The sequence below is a fragment of the Marmota flaviventris genome, chromosome X, assembly GCF_047511675.1.
Source record: "Marmota flaviventris isolate mMarFla1 chromosome X, mMarFla1.hap1, whole genome shotgun sequence".
Taxonomy (NCBI): domain Eukaryota; kingdom Metazoa; phylum Chordata; class Mammalia; order Rodentia; family Sciuridae; genus Marmota; species Marmota flaviventris.
In genome coordinates this window covers 133,651,314-133,669,617 of record NC_092518.1, presented here as the reverse complement: position 1 = coordinate 133,669,617, position 18,304 = coordinate 133,651,314, and the positions used below count along the sequence as shown (strand labels likewise).

Genomic DNA, 18,304 nt, shown 5'->3' with positions numbered 1-18,304 from the left:
TGAGGTCTCAGGGGGCCCATAGGCGACTGTTACCCATGCCTTTTGTCTGGGGGCCAAATCACCTTCTCTCCCTAACAAGATGACACCAGAGCATGATACCAGCAGCCAACTCCCTGGTATGGGACGCAGGGCAGGAGCTGAGCTGCAGCTCCTATGTGCATCTCACTGAAGGCCAGGACCACCAGAAGGCCTCCTAGAGTGCCAGCCCCGACAGGACAGATGTGTCTGGCACATGGTGGGCACTCTATGAAGCAGGAATGAATCCTCTTCAGCTTCCTCTTAAAAGTGAGGTCCTCAAAGGGGAAGAGGAAAAACTATAGAAGTGACAGTCTGGCATCTGGGTTTGACAGTACATCTAGCATTAGATGGACTAAATGGATGCTTAATGCTAATCAAAAAGGAGACAAAGCCTGGGGTAGGGCAGGCCCCTGCTGCAGGCCCGGGTCCTGGGGCTTGTGCTTGGGAAAGGAGCTGTGGAGAGTATGATTCCTCAGCATTCTCTACTTTCTCTCTGACACCTCTGCTGCCAACTTTCCTCTCACCCACTCTGGTACCAAAAGATCCTTGGGTGGGGCACCAAAACTTGCCTCTATTTCTTGGCTTGTGGCACTCCTGTGTGCACAGGTATGTGCATTTGGTGCATGCTGGTGACAAATGAAGGCCCAATGCAATGGACCTCTACCAGGAAGCTCTGTCCCTGGTGCTCATACCATTGGGTTCTAAAGTATCTCCTATCATGGGACATCATGTCTACCCACCTAACCTGTTGGTCTTGACACTAGGGGCCATGGCTGTCTTCTTTACCTTAGGTGGAATCTGGAGCCCAGCATGTGCACCTTGAGGAGCTCAGAAGAGCAGCTTCACCAGGCAGAGGCCCAGGAGAGGGGTGGGAAAGCAATTCAGATGGAGAACTGTGGGACCCATGCCCAGGGATGGGACAGCACCAGCTAGCTGGGGTGAAGGATCTATGTGGAGCTGGCCTCAGAAGGGGAGGGGCCTATGTAATTGTTGGACTTGTGGATGCTTAGCTTGGGAGGGTTGCAAGGGTTCTTATCCCACTCCTGTAGCCCATACATGTGGGGTCACCCATCCTCCACCTTCCCTGCCCTGCTTCACGGCAGCTTGCATTGCACTCCAGAAGGCAAGGGCCATACCTGTTGTGTCTTTGGTGCTGGTCTTAAACTGGGATTGAGTCTGAGCCCACCACTTTTCAGCTTTGTGGAAGAGACAGCAGGGACAGGCAGCACGGCCCCATCTTGCCCTGCTCCCGGGCTGTGGACAGAAGTTCTTCCAGTTCTCCACCTCTGGAGCGGCCAAGGCATAGACCACCCATAGAAATCTAGAACCCTCCATATATCAAGGCCTGCCCTTGGCTGAGCAGGAAGAGAGTATGTACAGAGAGGCAAGACATGAACTGATATGATACAAGTGGACACAAGACTCTGGGTACAAAGCCAGGGTTCCCCAAGCATGATCTAAAGCTGAGATGTGAACATAGAACAGCTGCAGTAGATAGCCACCTGCTGGCCACAAGACCAAGCTTACTCCCAAGCACCTCAAAGAGAAACTGATGTTGGGAGAATCAGCCTGTGGCAGGAGCTAAGTAGCTATAGCCTGGAAGGAAACAACCACCATGACACCAAAGGCCAGCACAGAGCAGTAGGAGCCCCAGTACGGCGTCATGCTCAAGGACTGGAACCTCTGCATGCTGGCCATCTCCCAGAGCTGCATCAATGAGGCAGAGAGACCTACGTATGCTCCTGGACTGCAATCCATCCTTCCAGAAAATGTCTAAGCTCCCTCAACCACACTAGGGGCCCAGGGAACCCAGACATTCTGGCTCCTGGAACCCCCTTCCCCCAATACATACACACACACTCCCCACATAATTCTACTGAGCAGTGAGGCTGGCCAATTGGCAGGGAGAGTGAAGAACAGTTTAGTCAGCTTTCCTTGGAGCACCTGATGGGGTAGGTCACTGAACAATGCAAACAGACTGGGTGGCTGAAAGACAGACCCAGGAAGCTGGACGGATGCCTGCTCTGTTCACAGTTACCGTCCAGCCTGTCAGCAGCATTTCTTGAGGGAAATAAGCACCAATAGTTGCCTATTGCTGACTGCTGAAGGCTAGAGAACTAACTCAATAGAGGACTTGTCTACCTTGTGGGGTCACAGGTCAGAAGGGCCTCTGGATTCAGGCATTTCCAGTTTTCCCCTCTCCTGCTGCACCCTAGCCACGCACACCTGCCAAGACCACCACTCCATTCAGACCCAGTCCCACCACCCCACTCCTGCCCTCCCCATCGTCCCAGACTGTCCTGCCAACTCATGCAGCATTTCCCACCAGGAAGATCTCCAGCAGAGGGTGCGCAGCAGAAGCCATCGCAGGCCCAAGGGTCGTTCAGGGCTGAGCACGGGGGCGGAGCTACTCCCCGCCCACCCGCCTCAGGCCCCGCCCCCGCCTCAGGCCCTGCCCCCTGGCCCAGCGGAACCTGAAGAAGGGGCGGGAGAGTGGGGCACAGCTCGGTCAGCTGAGTGACAGTCACGGGACCGCTACCAGCTCCGTCTGGCTTCCTGGAGGAGAGGGTGATGAGCGGGGGTCTCCGAGTGCAACAGGCTAGTGGTGGGACTGATGGGGAGGTGCTGTCCTAGAGGGCCCCAGCGGAGGTGGGGTCAGAAGTTCAGCACAGAGGTAGTGGTGGGGAAGCCCCGAGGCTGTGTCTGAGCTTCGCCTTCTATGGGGGGACGAGTCAGGGAGTTCTGGGGTCCACTGAAGTCCTCTGAGGAAACTGAGACCCAGGGGGATTGGGAAATCCTCCTGGGTCGCTGTGCCTTCAACCCCTGAGTCCCCCTTCAGGACATGGAAAAGGAGTGGGAGACTCTGCGAGCCTGGAAGGAGCGTATGGAGCAGGAGCTGGACCGAGTAGTGGCTTTCTGGATGGAGCATTCCCACGACCAGGAGCATGGGTGCGTGGCCCTCCCGGTGTCCTCAGCAGGGTGTTTGCCCTTCTCAAGCCTCTACCTCACTCAAAGGCAACTCACAGATCCAATGGCCCCAGCCTGGCCTGCATCTGTGTGTAGAGGTGTGAGATTTCTCCCCACTCACTAACCCCTTTGTGTCCCACAGGGGCTTTTTCACATGCCTGGGCCGAGATGGGCAGGTGTATGACAACCTCAAATATGTCTGGCTGCAGGGGAGACAGGTAGGGGTGTTCCCAGCCTTATGGCTCACACTGAGCCCCTGGGCCCCTCCTGATAGTCCACACAGGCCTGTCATTTCAACAGTCTTCTTCCCACAATAGGAAAATCTAGGCCTCCCCCTCACCCAAGCCACTCCCTACTTGCCCTGTTCCCCCACAGGTATGGATGTATTGTCGTTTGTACCGCAAGTTCCAGCGCTTCCGCCGTTCTGAACTTCTGGACTCAGCCAAAGCAGGTGCCTCCTCTTATCCCCATCTCCCCAGGGGCCTCATCCATGTTTACTCAATAAGGCTCATGGGGGCATTACTAGAGCCGTCTACAAGCAGTAAAGGATCTAGTGAAGGTCCTCATCTGAGTCCTCCCCTGCCAACTCCCTAACCACCAGGTGGCGAGTTTTTGCTGCGTTATGCCCGGGTGGCACCTCCTGACAAGAAGTGTGCCTTTGTGCTGACTCAGAGTGGCCTCCCTGTCAAGGTGCAGAGGACCATCTTCAGCGAGTGTTTCTTCACCATGGCCATGAATGAGCTGTGGAGGGTGACAGGGGAAGAGCGTTACCAGGTCTGTGGGAGGATGGATCTAAGGGTGCACCTTGAAGAGGTGCCCTAGAACTCTGCTATATGTGTCCCATGCAATCCTATCCTGCCCTGGGCCTGCTCCAGCCCTGTATTATTGCATGTATTTTCATCATATCTAAGGGTTTTTCCCTCCGCCCAAGTCTTCTTCTCCTCTGAGCCCCACCTCCTGTATCACCACAGGGCCCTGGGGCAGAGAGGGCTTGATCCACACCCTGGGTGCAGCTGGGAGGGGTCCTTCACCTCCTCCCCAGGCCCCTAGGCTAGTACTAAAGCAGAGCTGTAGAAGGTGTCCTTGGAGTGCAGAAGAGAACACAACCTTCCCACCAGGGGGCTGAATCCTCAGGACCCTACAGGTTCCTAGGGGACAGTACAGCTGAGTCAGAGGCAATACAGCCTTCACCTGGGCCTTCCTTTTCTCACCTCCATTTCCTGCAGAATGAAGCAGTGGAAATGATGGATCAGATCATCCACTGGGTACGAGAGGACTCATCAGGGCTTGGTCGGCCCCAGTTGCCAGGGACTCCGGCTGCAGAGTCCATGGCAGTGCCCATGATGCTACTCAACCTGGTAGAGCAGCTTGGGGAGGCAGATGAGGAGCTGGCAGGCAAATATGCAGAGCTGGGAGACTGGTGTGCCCAGAGGATTCTGCAACATGTCCAGGTGTGTGTGTGAGGGGTAGTATGACACACTCTCTCCCACTACCTGGGGTGATTCTTCTGCCTTAAAGACAGCTAGACAAGAGGGACAGGGTTTTGATTCAAGGGCTAAAAGGGAGCCTGTCCTTCCATTTGTCCTTTTAAGGGGTTTTTTGGGGTATATCCCAGTTAGAGGGGCATTCTGAGCCTCCCAGAGATATCTCAATTAAACTCCAAATGTCAGACCTGGGGAGGCTTATTAGGGGAAGTGCAGCCCAGAGCCCTTGGGAAGGTAGAGCCCAAGCATGTCACTTGGCAGAGAACTGGGTGTGGCCAAGGGCTGAAGGAAGGGAGCCAGAGCCCCTGAGCTGGAAACCCAGACTTAACCCTTGTCCCACCCCATCCTCTGCTGGCATCCATGCCTGCCCTGTCAGTCCCCTTCAATGTTTCACACTTCCCCTTCAAGAGGCCCAGGCCTGTGGCCAGGATTAGAACCTGGAGGCCTATGGGGGTGAATCAGGTGGGTGACTAGGCTGGTGGGAGGGAGGGGTTACTTGGGGCTGGGAGCTAGATGATAGAGTTGGCTTCTCCTGCCCCTTCCCCTGCAGAGGGATGGGCAAGCTGTGCTGGAGAACGTGTCAGAGGATGGCAAAGAACTCTCTGGTTGTTTGGGGAGACACCAGAACCCAGGTGAGGGGGCAGAATCGACTGAGCCTGAGGAAGGGACAACCTCAGGCTTGAGGCTTCAGGTAAGGGGAGTTGCCTTCTGCCACCCTCTACAGAGGAGCAGAGAGAGAACTGGTCTTCTGGTGCTGGGACATTGGCGACAGCAGGAGCATAAGTCAGGGGAGCTTGTTGCCAGGTTGCAGAGTTCAGGCAGGCCTGAAAGGCTGAAAAGCAGACTATCCCTTGGGGGCGGAATACAAGGCTCTAAGGGTTAGGGAGGGAGGAAGGGAAGTGCCAGGGGGGGCTTGACCTCCCCCCAAGCCTGAGGAGGGTCTGGTGCTGCTTTACTCCACCCCTCCCCAGGCCACGCCTTGGAAGCTGGCTGGTTCCTGCTTCGTCATGCCCTCAGGAAAGGCAATCCTGAACTTCGTGCTCATGTCATAGAGAAGTTCCTGTTGTTGTCTTTCCACTCTGGGTGGGACCCTGAGCATGGAGGCCTCTTCTACTTCCAGGATGCTGACAACCTCTGCCCTACCCAGGTTGGCGCTCCCAGGGACACGATTAGCCTCCTTTCTAAGGCTTTCTTGAATTGCTCCCTGGTGCTGTGGCCTTCTGACTGCTGAGGGTGGCTGTGCTGACCATGGGTGGGAACAGTGTCCAAGGGGCTTAAAGACACCTAAACAAGAGGGACAGGGTTTTGATTCAAGGGCTAAAAGGGAGCCTGTCCTTCCACTTGTCCTTTTAAGGGGTCTCTTGGGGTATGTCCCTGTCAGAGGGGCCATTCTGAGCCTCCCAGAGATATCTCACAATTAAACTCCAAGTGTCAGATGGAAACTGAGCTGGGACCAGAGGATGAGTGATGAGTGCCCTACTGAGAGGGATGCAGGTGACCAGGGCTCTCAGCCACCTGCCTCTGCTCTACTTTTAGCTGGAGTGGGATATGAAGCTCTGGTGGCCACACAGTGAGGCCATGATTGCCTTCCTCATGGGTTATAGTGACAGTGGGGACCCTGCCTTGCTACACCTCTTCTATCAGGTGGCTGAGTACACCTTCCGCCACGTGAGTACTGCCCCCTTGTCCCTTGAAAGCCCCTGGTAGGTGGCAGAGATGGCAGGTAGCAGAATGGGGAGTGCCTAAGTTTCCAGGGGCAGGGATCTGAGACTATGGAGGATAGAGCAGGGCAGGGTGTGTATGAGGAAAGAGGGTCTAGGCAGGGCTCAACCTGGATAAGAAGACTGGCAGGACCATGAACGACCTGCTCAGCCTTGAGACAAGGAGGCTGGTGGAGCTGCGTTTGGATTTCTGAGTCTGTAATTCAGAGGGAGAGGTCTGGGCTGGCTACAGATATTTAATACTGAGAGCTGTGAGGCAACAAAACAAAGAAACGAAAGTTAGTCATGAAGTAGTAAGGAAACCAAGTCAGGGGTCCCCCAGAGGCCCAAGTGGTGGGGAAAGAATGAAGATTGGTTATGCATTTCCAAAGGCATGATCACTTTGATGATAAACCTGGAACCATAGCAGAGGCTCTTATCCTGGGGTCTATGGGCTGTGGAAGCTAGGAGAAAAATTATTTTATGTGCACTGATCTCTAATTGAAATCTTGCGCTGCTGCCATTGTGACTGGAGGCAAGGGAATCCCAGATTTATTTATATTATGTTGTGGTTAGAGGCATCTCCAAGTATCTCACATGCTTGTTATGACTTTCCAAATAGTAGGAATCATTAGACTTGTGACTTTGTCTTAATACTGAATGTATTCATAAAGGGCATGGATTAGAGGCCACCAGTTATAAATATAAAAGGAAATAGGACACATTTGAACAAGATACAGATGACATTAAACAGTTACAAAAGTCATAATGAACATGTAAATCAGTATGCACTAAGAAACATAATACAGAAAACAAAAATCTGGATGGTCAAGGAAAAGAAAAACTGGACAGAAAAACAATAGGAAGGTTTTTACTTACATTTTTTGTTTTTGTTTATTTATTTGTGTGTGGTGCTGGGCATTATCTTCCTGTGTCACATCAAGTCATAAAACAATAGGGACATGAGCAATATAACTGAAAAGTTAATAATGAATAGATAAGAATTAGTTTTAACTCCCATGAACTCTTTTTCTCCCCTGGTACTGGGGATGGAACTCTATCAGAGTTCCATCCCCAGTCTTTTATTTTTTCTTTTATACTTTTATTTTATTTATTTATTTATTTTTATGTGGTGCTGAGGATCGAACCCAGGGCCTTGCATGTACTAGGCAAGTGCTCTCTTGCTGAGCCACAACCCCAGTGCCTTTTCTTTTTGAGACAGGGTCTTCCCAAGTTGTTGAGACTGGCCTTGAACTTGAGATCCTCTTGCCTCACTGTCTTGAGTTGCTGGGACTGCAGGTGTGCACCATGTTGACCAGGTGCCATGAACTCATAGATCACAATTTAAATGGACTTTTCTCTTGCAGTTATGGAAATCAAACCCAGAGCCTTCTGCATACCAGTCAAGTGCTTCAAGCACTGAGCTACACCCTCTAACTCCTAAAGGGACATTTTGATAGTAGAGTTTAATATCATTGTTTTGCTCTATGATCCTCTGAGAAGGGTCTCCACTTATCAGGAAAAAGAAATGGACCTAGGCTAGGGCCTTGTAGTATAATTATCCTGGAGAGTATGTAAGGAACTGACAAACCTCCTTGAGACAGATGCTGGATGAGGTGCAGGCAGGACAGGAGTGGGGGAATGGGTCAGCTTAGCTAGCTGAGATGCTGTTCCCTGTATGGAAAGTAGTGGAATACTGGGCAGGGGCAGAGGAAGAAAAAGGATGAGATGCATTTGGAACCCATTATACAAGGACAGGAGTCTGATCTCTGTGTAGGATTGCATAGTCATCTACTGGACCACAGACCTCTGAATCAGGGAACAGGGGAATTACTTGTTAACCAGTTTCCTGTCAGGTCAAGCCCCCATGAAGTTTCTTTCCCTTTTTGGTACTGGGGATTGAACTCCGGGGCACTCAACCACTGAGCCACATCCCCAGCCCTATTTTGTATTTCATTTAGACACAGGGTTTCCCTGAGTTGCTTAGGGCCTCGCCACTGCTGAGGCTGGGTTTGAACTCGGGATCCTCCTGTCTCAGCCTGCCACTGGGATGACGGGTGTGCATCACCACAACGGGCTCAAGTTTCTTTAAGTGGTTTGACCAGAAGTACAATTCACATACACTAAAATGTATCAACTTTAAGGATTCAGTTCAAGGAGTTATAACAATGTAATAAACCTGTGTAACCACTACTGCAATCAAGCTATGAAGTGTAGACTGTAGTTTCAGAGTAGGGTTCTTTTTATTCCATCTCATAGTTTCAGCGCCTCGCCTGCAGACCCTTCTTTAGCCAGTTATACAGGGGCAGACGGCCTGCTGCCTTTCACTCTCCGGCTTTCATCTTTGTCCAGGACGCCTTGTAGCGGTTAAAACCACTAATTCTGGAGGCATGATACCTGGGGTCTACCGAGGCTCCGACCCCCCCACACACACAGCGGTGCAGCGGGTACGATGAGCATTCCGAGCACTCAGACAGGTTCTGCCGGCTCTAGCTGTCATTGTCTCATTGTTATTCCAGTTTCGAGATCCCGAGTATGGGGAGTGGTTTGGCTATCTAAATCGAGAGGGAAAGGTCGCCCTCACCATTAAGGGGGGTCCTTTCAAAGGTGAGTGTGGGACAGCGGGGCCGCTGGGGCTCGTGGACTCGGCTCCCCCTGCCCTCCTAACCCACCCGCCTTTCCCCACAGGCTGCTTCCACGTGCCGCGGTGCCTAGCCATGTGCGAGGAGATGCTAGGCGCTCTGCTGAGCCGCCTTGCCTCGGTCCCCGCCCCCACCTGCTCCCCGCCCGCTGTCCCCGCCCCCTGAGGCGCGGAATAAAGCAGAGCCTGTTCTACCTGCTGGTGTGCGCGAGTCTATGGGTGCGCGGGAGGGGGCGGCCACTGCGTCTAGCCAGCATCCAGCCGCCCGCAGGTACCGCCTCGCCGGGCCGGCGCCTCGCCCCACCCACACTCCCGCCCTGCGCTTTGGTCTGTTCAGTTCATTGGCTTGTGCGCACACTAGCCCGCCCCGAGGACTGGCCCACCCTGCGCGCTGGACCACCCCACACATTGGCCTAGCGGCCAGGAGGGCGGGTCCAGCAGCCGCGCACTTCCGGCCGGTGGCCGGTCGGGAGCGCACCGCCTCTTCCGCCGTCGCCCCCGCGAGCCCTTCCCCAGCTCCAGCCCCAGCCCCGGTCCCGGCCCCGGTCCCGGCCCCGGCCCCATCCTCATCCTCCCCTGCATCGCTTCGGAGCGCGGTGGCAGCTGACTGCGCGTTCACGACCCGCTGGGACCCGCGAGCCCCGCCGCCGTTATGAACATCCGCAATGCGAGGGTGAGGAGCCGGGGCGGGCGACTGTCCGCGCCGCGTGGGCGCCGGACCGGGTGGCCGCGTGCGCATGCTCCCGAGGGACCTGGCCCTGTGGCCCTGCGCGCCGGCAGCCGCGGGAACCGTGAAGCTGGACCAGCCTGCAGTGGTGGTCAGGGACGCAGGGCTTAGGGCTGTGAATCCCCTGTTTGCGTGATGTCAGGACCCGGTAGGGTGGACTCCTGGAACCTCCAGGCTCTCACTCTTTCCTGAAACTGACGCGTTTTGCACCAGCGGCTATGGACCAGGCCCTGTGCAGTCAGATATTCACAGCCTTGCCCAGCCCCGGTGGAGGGGAGGCCGAGAACACCGACAGGGAGCTGGATTCTCACCTGACGGAGGCCTACTTAGTCACCCCAGCCCTAAACTGATCGCGTCCCGCTGTCCTCCCCTGCAGCCTGAGGACCTGATGAACATGCAGCACTGCAACCTCCTCTGCCTGCCTGAGAACTACCAGATGAAATACTACTTCTACCATGGCCTCTCCTGGCCCCAGGTGGGAAGAGTTTGAATTTGGGAGTAGGACACCCTAGGCAGAGGAAATTGCAGCCCCAGTGGGCAAGGCCATAAGAGCCCCGAGGGCTTTGTGGTCGCCTGAGGTAGGGGTGTTCTCAGCTGGAGGGGGCAGGGGCAGACGAAAAGGAGGTGCCTGAAGGGAGCGTAGAAGTAGAATAGGGGCAGGGTGGGGACAGGATTCCTACCTTCTGTCTCTTCTCTTGTGGGTCAAAGACAGGACACTCTGTGGTATGGTGAAAACTGTCCGACTTGCCCCAAAGGTCAAAAGCTGTCACAGAACTCGCCACTTGAGCAACTTCCAGCTGTCAGGCACATAGCAGGACGTGGGCTGTGGGTTCTTTGGGCTCCTACATGAAGTTGTGTACTGACTTCCTTTTCCTCTCTGTCACCAGCTCTCTTACATTGCTGAGGATGAGAATGGGAAGATTGTGGGGTATGTCCTGGCCAAAATGTGAGTCACCAAGGAGGAAGAGAAGTCTAGTGCTGGGACTATGGGAGACAAACTTTGGAGGGGAAGGCCAACAGTCCCTATGTCTCATGGATGCTCATGTGTGTAGGTTTTAAAAAAGAAAATAGGCTGCTCTTTAGGACAGTAAATTTAGAGAAGAATTAAGCAGATCAGTACAGATTTCCCATACGATCCCTTACTCTCCATTTCCTCTATTATTAACATGTTACATTAGGTACATTTGTTGTAAGTAAGGAACCAACAATGATACTTTGTTAACTAAGTGCCCAAAGTTTACATTCTTGCCGTTCTTTCTGTGCAGTGAGCTCCCAGCCTTATACATATGGCTAGGACTTGTTTTACTGTGCTCTGCAACGCCCCCTGCCCCCCCCCCCCACTAACCCCTGACAGCCACTGATCTTTTTACCAGCTCCACAGTTTTGCCATTTCCAGAATGTCATGTAGTTGAAATCATATAGTCTGTAGACTCTTCAGACTGAGTTTTTATCACTTAATGATATGCAGTTAAAGTTCCTTCCTGTCTTTTTTGTGGCTTGTCAGCCCTTTATTTATATATTTTTATCATGGTACAATATTGTGTTGACACTGCACATATTTGGTCAATGTGGGGTACAGGGAGCACTACTGGCTGCTCTTCCCCAGCCTGGATCTTGGAGTGCTAGAAGACCAGCCTTAAGTAGTTTGAACACCCACTGTGCACAGGTGCTTGGGGGTGGCTGTGCCTGCACCAGGCTCCTTTCTAGCTCTTTCCTTTCTCCTCTAGGGAAGAGGACCCAGATGATGTGCCTCATGGACATATCACCTCACTGGTGAGTGGGGCCCACCAAGGAAGCAGGGGGTAATTGGGGTAGCCCTTACATTAAGATCTTACTAAGATCCCTCCCCCACCCACCCTCTTCTCACCAGGCTGTGAAACGTTCCCACAGGCGCCTTGGCCTGGCTCAGAAGCTGATGGACCAGGCCTCTCGAGCCATGATAGAGAACTTCAATGCCAAATACGTCTCCCTGCATGTCAGGAAGAGGTGGAAGCTAAGCTGAGGGATGGGGGGAGGGGGAAGAAGAGACGACATTTTGATGCAGGTTCTAGGGTGCTCAGCCTTTTGGAGGAAATCTGGGAAGTAGGATCAGTGGGAAGGGGGAACCAGGGGGAGGGGGAGGACCTGGACATGGCCTACCTGGCCAAGTTCAGCAGTGCCTTATTCCCCTGCAGTAACCGGGCCGCCCTGCACCTCTATTCCAACACCCTCAACTTTCAGTAAGTAGATCTAGATTTTTCTAAGGGACTGGGGCTGGTCCCAGGTCTGGTCCATCCAGTTGGTTGAAGTGGGCTGAGCTGCCTTTCAGGCACAATGTGGGAGGGACCAAGAGGGGGAGGCAGGCAGCTGTGGACTCCAGACATTGCTAGGAGTCCTTCTCCATACTCTGTGCTGCTGACATGGAGACAGCACCTGCCTGTCCATATCTGTTCACTGCATGTTGTGATGGCGGTGGGGGGGGGGATCTGGCATGTCTTGCTGATGGAGGAGGGATAGCTTGCTACTGGCCAAGGTTGGTGAAGGTCACTGTGGCAAAGAACATGTGAGGCTTCTTTGTTCAAGTTTGGGAGTAGATAGATATGGTCCCCAGGTGTGAACAGAGATGAAGAAGCAGGACTCCAAGTGACTAGGAACCATCTTTGAGAGGAGAAGGAAGGATGACACAGGAAGGAAGGGCCACCAGCTAGAGCACCAAGAGACCTAGAACTGTGAGCATCCTGGTGGATGAGGGCAAGTTGGCTCAGGATGTGGGAATCTTCATGTGCCCAACATGGGCAAGAGAACCTGGACGTGTTCAGTAGACAGTGGCAGAAAGTACTTGAAAGTCAGACTGGGGTCAGGCCAATGAGTGCAGCTTTCTTTCCAGTGGCAGGGCCACCAGAGTGTGCATACACACCTCCCAATGTAGGCACTCCCCCTAAGCTGCTTGGGCAGGGGCCACAATGTGTGGGAAGAGTACTCACAGAGGCCACAGCACCCCTCGCCCCCAGTTCCCATTGTTCTTGCTAGGCAGAGAAATTGGCTATGTGCTTGGTAAGTGACAGGGAGCAGAGCAGGTAGGGAAGGACAGGGCTAACCCAGGTTTAACCTCACGAGGAACCACAGACAGACCTTGGTAGCTGGACTGGCCTCGGCAGTGGCAGGACTGTAGTGAATGATGTCAATGCAGTGGGTGCTGCCTGCTGCTGGGCAAGAGTTCCTTTCTGCTGGGATTTCTGCCTCCAAAAGGATTCTTCAGGGGGAAATGACACGTATCCATTAGCCTATGATACCAGGAGACCAAGATAATTTGCCCCCAGGTTTGGGTTTTCTTACTATCTCCAGGATCAGCGAAGTGGAGCCCAAATACTATGCAGATGGGGAAGATGCATATGCGATGAAGCGGGACCTCACCCAGATGGCTGATGAGGTAAGAGTCCACCTTGGCCACCGCAGCGGTCCTGGAGGTGAAGGGGGGTGGGTCCTGCTGGGGGAAGGTGGCTTATCAGGACGCCTGAGACAGAGGAGGCTGGAAGCCGGACCAACTTTTGTTGCCAGTCCTTGCAGCTGTAGTGCTGGGGGTTGGAGCCCCTCTTTTTCCTTCATTTCCTAAGTGGTCAAGTGGGGACCTTGGCCTTGGCTGGCTCTAGAAGAGGCCATCCATCCAAGATTCGGTTTTCTGGGAAACAAGCCTGTAGGAGGGATATGAAGTGCAGAGGGAGACTTTCCAGAGGGGGAATGGGATGACCAGGGAATACCTGTGACTTGCCTGCTCAGAGGTAAAACCAAACTGGGCTGTGGAGAAAGTTGGGGTCCTGGCCATGCCTCCTTAGAGGACAAGGCTCTTCAAAGGGCACTGTTATCTTGGGGGTTTCCCAGTGGCTGGTTTGAGGGAGGCACAGTCACTCTCATTTTATGGGTGAGAAAACAGGCCTAGAGAAGGGCAGAGTCAGAACTCAAGCAAGGGGCTGGGGTTGTGGCTCAGCGGTAGAGCATTCACCTAGCACGTGTGAGGCCCTGGGTTCAATCCTCAGCACCACATATAAATAAATAAAACAAAGATATTGTGTCTAACTACAACTAAAAAATAAACATTTAAAAAAAAAAAAGAACTCAAGCAAGGTCTTCCCCACCGGTTGGGCTTCCTGCTCTGGCCCTGCTCTGGCCTCTCATTATGCCCCTCCCATAGTGACTGAACCTGGCTTCCCTTGCCCTGTTGACTACAGTCTTATGTCTTTTCTCTTTCTACATGCTTCTCCCTGGGCTCCTGGTGGCAGCTGAGGCGACATCTGGAGCTGAAAGAAAAGGGCAGGCACGTGGTCCTGGGTGCCATTGAGAACAAGGTGGAGAGCAAAGGCAATTCGCTTCCAAGCTCAGGAGAGGTCTGTCGTGAGGAGAAAGGCCTGGCTGCTGAGGATAGTGGCGGGGACAGCAAAGACCTCAGCGAGGTCAGCGAGACCACAGAGAGCACGGATGTCAAGGACAGCTCAGAGGCCTCTGACTCGGCCTCCTAGAGCCTGCCCTAGCCCATCCTCCACCCATAGGTTTTCACAATAAACCTCAGCCCGTGGTCCTTGGGGATTTATTTCTTGAGTGTGGCATACTTCACGAGTTTGCGTGTCATCCTTGCACAGGCCAATGCTAATACTCTATTGTTTCAGTTTGAAGCCTTGGGAAGCGTGTGTGTGTGTGTGTGTGTGTGTGTGTGTGTGTGTGTGTGGTGTGTTTTGCAGAGTTTGGTGGGGGGTGCCTCTCCAGCTTCTGCCCAGGGGATAAAAACTTTACAACCTTTGGACCTAGAGCAACCTGCCAAGCCCAAGTAAAAGGGAAGGGTTTCTTCAGGGGTGTGGAGATGGGACTCCCAAGATCCATGGCTTTCAGCAGCTTTGGGTCAGGGGAGGAGGATCCCCAGTGAGGAAGCAGACACTCTGCCTTCGGAGCCCTGCTCTGCTGCTGCCTTGCTAGGCCTCTGTGTCCTCATTAACATTCCAGGGCTGAGGTAGATGATCTGTCAGGGCCTTTCTTGTTTTCCCACATTCAATGTTTGGAGGGACAAGCCTAGGCTAGCCAACCTTAAGCTTCAAAGGCATCTCCCCCTCATTCTTAGTATGCAGTACTACTTCTGCCACCCCTTTCTCGAGTCACATTTCCTTCCAGCTACTGCAGCTCAGCTCCAATTCATACCTGGTAGATGCCAGTTGCCTGTGTCCAACTGATCATTGGGCTTATCTACACCTATCCTATCTGAGTCATGTCCCAACCTGCCATCCAGTTGTTTCAAGCCTTGTCAACTATTTCAATTACTTCTTCCCCTGCCATGTGAAAGTATAGCAAGCCCTGTGTATTCAACCACCATGATACCTCTTGAATCTACTCCCTAACATGAGCTTACATTTGCAAACAATTAAGAGACCTCAGTATAGTTTGTTTTTTTTTTGGGGGGGGGGTATTGGAGATTGAATTTAGGGGTGCTTAACATCCTCAGCAAATTAAAAAAAATATTTTATTAGAGGGGCTGGGGATATAGTTCAGTTGGTAGAGTGCTTGCCTCACATACACAAGGCCCTGGGTTCAATCCCCAGTACCCCCCCCCCCAAAAAAAAATTAATTTTATTAGAGATAGCGTCAAGTTCCTAAGGCTGGCTTTGAACTCTGGATCTTCCTGCCCAGCCTCCTGAGCTGGAGCTGCTGGGATCACAGACGTGTGCCACTGTAGTTTTTTACAGAAAAACTGATCAGATAGTACCTATCCCCTTTCCCCCTGTTTCCCTATTAACATTTTCTAGTAGGTGGCATATTTGTTACAAGTCATGAGCCAATTCATGGCCTCACTCTAACCTTAATTTTAGCTCCCGCATCTTTCCTCCCTGCCCCTCCTGGCTGCAACGCCAGCGTTTGATGCTCCTAGTCTCTGAGCCGGCTCTGCCTGGGCCACCAGCATGCCAGCGGAGCTCCGCACTCCTGAGCTGTCACTATGCTTAATGGTCCCGCTATTGCGGGTGGCACGCTGCTTCCCCGTCAGGTTGAATAATTCACCACCCAAACCAGAACTTCCTCTTTGGCTAGCGCCTGGCGCGTGACCAACTGCAGAAACCGTGACTAGAGCGCAGCTGGGCAGGGCCTAGGCAGGAAGGGCGCCTGCGCGCGGCCGCCTCTCCCTAGCTCGCTGGCTCGGGTGAGGCTGCGTTAATTGGCTGAAGTTTCAAGGCTTCTCTTTGTATGGGTCGAAGTGGCGCCTGGTCCCGCCCACCGTGCCTGAGTCAGTCTCTTCGCAAGCAGGCGGTGGGCTAAGTTCCCAGGCTCTGATTGGTCGGGCGGCGCCGGCCCAATTACGAACTAGAGGGCGAGCATGCGCGTTGTCTCGGCCGCGCCCCAGCGCTAGAGAGAGGGAGCTGCTAGTAGCTCCTACGGCGCCGTGCGGAACTCTACTTTCACTATGCCTTAGACCTTGGTGCTCTGCGTCTCTAGCGGCCCAGAGGCGCGCGGCCGCCCCCTCCGCCCCCAGGCGGTTAGGTTTCCTGGGCGGAGGTGGGACTTGCAGAGCGGGGGAGAAAAAGAGAGGACGGAAACCACAGACCCGCTTGGCCCTAGAGGCCCGGTACTTCTCCTGCCTCTGCAGTATCTGCCTCCTGGGAGCGGCCGCTTCTAAGCCGATGAGTAGAGGCTGGAAGACAGGGTGGGAAAGCAGGTCCCCCGCCTCCTCACTGTGTGGCTGGGGGTGGACTCCAGGGAAGCTTCTCCAGGAGATGAACCCATACACATTCAAGATGCACAACCTTGACCTCTGAATCCCCATTATTAAACTTTTGGAAAACAGACACAGAGGAATGGGAAGCGGCGGCTCATTGCCTAATTCATGCTCTTATTTCCATGTGGATATATGGTGACAATTTCACCATTGGTTTAATCTCCCTCTGGTCCACCTTCACATCTTACCTAACTACATCAGCTCTGCGATCACCCCTCACTACCAAATGTATATGCAACGGGCTTAGAAAGGTCCTGCAGTCCTGGCCCTCACCTTATGTGATATAATTTGGCTTTTGGATTCTTTGTAGAGGAACAGTACAGTTAAAGATAGAGCCATCAATAGGGTGCAGTTTCATTCAGGGCTTTAAATGCCAAACAAGTGTCTTAAAAGCCAGGACTCAAGGGGTTGCCTGGTTGGTTTTTGCTTTCAACTCAAGGATTCAAAGCAGGGGCTGAAGCCAGGAGTGGTAATGCCCCTCTGTAATCCCAAGAACTCAGGAGGTTGAAACAGGAGGATTGCAAGGTCGGGGTCAGTCTGAAATAATTTTCTTGTGTAAATATGTAAATATATCATAGTCAATCCCACCATCCATCATGTACATCCATAAGAATGGGGTCCTAACTAGAATAAGATATATGCTATGTTTGTATAATTATATCAAAATGGATTCTACTGTCATGTATAACTAAAAAGAATTTTTAAAAAGTTGGAGACCAGCCTCAGCAACTTAGCAAGATCCTGTCTCAAAATTAAAAGAAATAATAATAAAAAGGGCTGGGGTTGTACCTCGGTGGTAAAGCGTCCCTGGGTTCAATCTCCAATGAAAGAGAGACAAAGAAGGGGAGAGGAAGCAGGGACTGAAAGGGGCACCAATGTGGTATTTCTGGAGTCCGAAAAGGACTAAGGAGAGCATTTGAAAGCAAGGGCTGAGGCCACTTTAGCAGCCAAGTGGTTGAGTTCTGTGCCTGGCTCTGCTGAATGGATGAGGGACCTTTAGGGACCAATCAGGGCCCAGAGGCATAGAAACCAGGCAGGATGTGTTGGGTAGCTAATGAGGGGAATGGGTGCCTGGTTCCTTCAGCATGAGGCAATGGTGGGGTGTGTGGGTCTCTCCTAACACAGGAGCAGGTTCAGGTGTGCATGTGCATGTGTGTGTGTATGGTGAGAAGGGATTCAAGCTCACCAGCTTTGCTGGAAGACTCCAACATTCACACTTAAAGAGACCAGCTGGGGCTGGAGTTGTAGCTTAGTGGTAGAGCACTTGCCTAGCATGTGTGAGGCACTGGGTTAGATCCTCAGCACCACATAAACATAAATAAATAAATAAATAAAGGTCCTGTCAACAACTAAAAACAAACAAACAAACAACAACAACAAAAGAAACCAGCTACTAGAAGTTCAGGTCCTGGACCTACCAGAGTCTGGCTAGCTCCCATGTCTTTCTTCAAGGTCCTGTGGGCACATGGCAGCATCTTAGAGAAAGGCTTTGGTACTAGGGGTGTGTGTGTTGGGGGGACACAGCTGAGGGGATGTATTTTTTCCCCTCTGGGCAAGAGAATTTATTGCTTAAAGCTGAAAGACAGTACCTGAATGGCCTCTCCTTCCCTCAGATCTGCAGGTCAAGGTTATATGTATCCACAAGTACATTTTTTCCCCTAGTACTGGGAGTGAATCCAGGGCCTTGTGCAAGAGAAGCACTCTACCACTGAGCTATACCCCCAGTCATCTTTTTTAGAAAATGTGAGGCAGGGTCTTGCTTGTCTAGACTGGGCTCGAACTTGCAGTCCTTTTTGCCTCAGCTTCCTCAATAGCTGAGATTGCAGATGTATCACTGTACCAGACCCATACCTGCATTTTGACATCCATGAACACATGTCTGGACCCCTTGCTCTAATGCCTGCAGGCCTTCCTGTCTGGAGACAATCACTGCCTAACTGCTTTGCCTCTCTCCCATGGCCTATACCCCAGGGATTTATCTCCCACTAAAGAGAGACGGTAGTCTAGTCTGGCTTTTCACCACCTGCCACCTGCCTTCCC

At 52.7% G+C, this 18,304-nt stretch overlaps 2 protein-coding genes across 7 annotated transcripts; both read left to right on the top strand.

Annotated features, from left to right (window-relative positions):
* Positions 1 to 2,503: 2,503 nt before the first annotated feature.
* On the top strand, positions 2,504 to 9,004 carry Renbp (renin binding protein). 6 transcript variants are annotated; one of them, XM_027921679.1, is made up of 11 exons: positions 2,504 to 2,586; positions 2,858 to 2,967; positions 3,128 to 3,203; positions 3,361 to 3,436; positions 3,587 to 3,759; positions 4,212 to 4,436; positions 5,020 to 5,101; positions 5,441 to 5,616; positions 6,006 to 6,137; positions 8,689 to 8,776; positions 8,858 to 9,004. In XM_027921679.1, the coding sequence occupies exons 2-11, from the start codon at positions 2,861 to 2,863 to the stop codon at positions 8,974 to 8,976; spliced, it is 1,254 nt and encodes a 417-aa protein (XP_027777480.1). In that variant the 5' UTR covers positions 2,504 to 2,586; positions 2,858 to 2,860; the 3' UTR covers positions 8,977 to 9,004. The 6 variants fall into 6 exon arrangements, with proteins under 6 accessions (XP_027777480.1, XP_027777479.1, XP_027777477.1 ...); XM_027921678.2 differs by having other exon boundaries at positions 2,510 to 2,616; XM_027921676.2 differs by lacking the exon at positions 2,504 to 2,586 and adding an exon at positions 2,616 to 2,692.
* Positions 9,005 to 9,260: 256 nt separating this feature from the next.
* On the top strand, positions 9,261 to 14,089 carry Naa10 (N-alpha-acetyltransferase 10, NatA catalytic subunit). Its single transcript, XM_027921683.2, has 8 exons — positions 9,261 to 9,483; positions 9,914 to 10,012; positions 10,425 to 10,483; positions 11,265 to 11,310; positions 11,408 to 11,523; positions 11,712 to 11,756; positions 12,862 to 12,946; positions 13,794 to 14,089. The coding sequence occupies exons 1-8, from the start codon at positions 9,463 to 9,465 to the stop codon at positions 14,028 to 14,030; spliced, it is 708 nt and encodes a 235-aa protein (XP_027777484.1). The 5' UTR covers positions 9,261 to 9,462; the 3' UTR covers positions 14,031 to 14,089.
* The last annotated feature ends 4,215 nt before the right edge of the window (positions 14,090 to 18,304 follow it).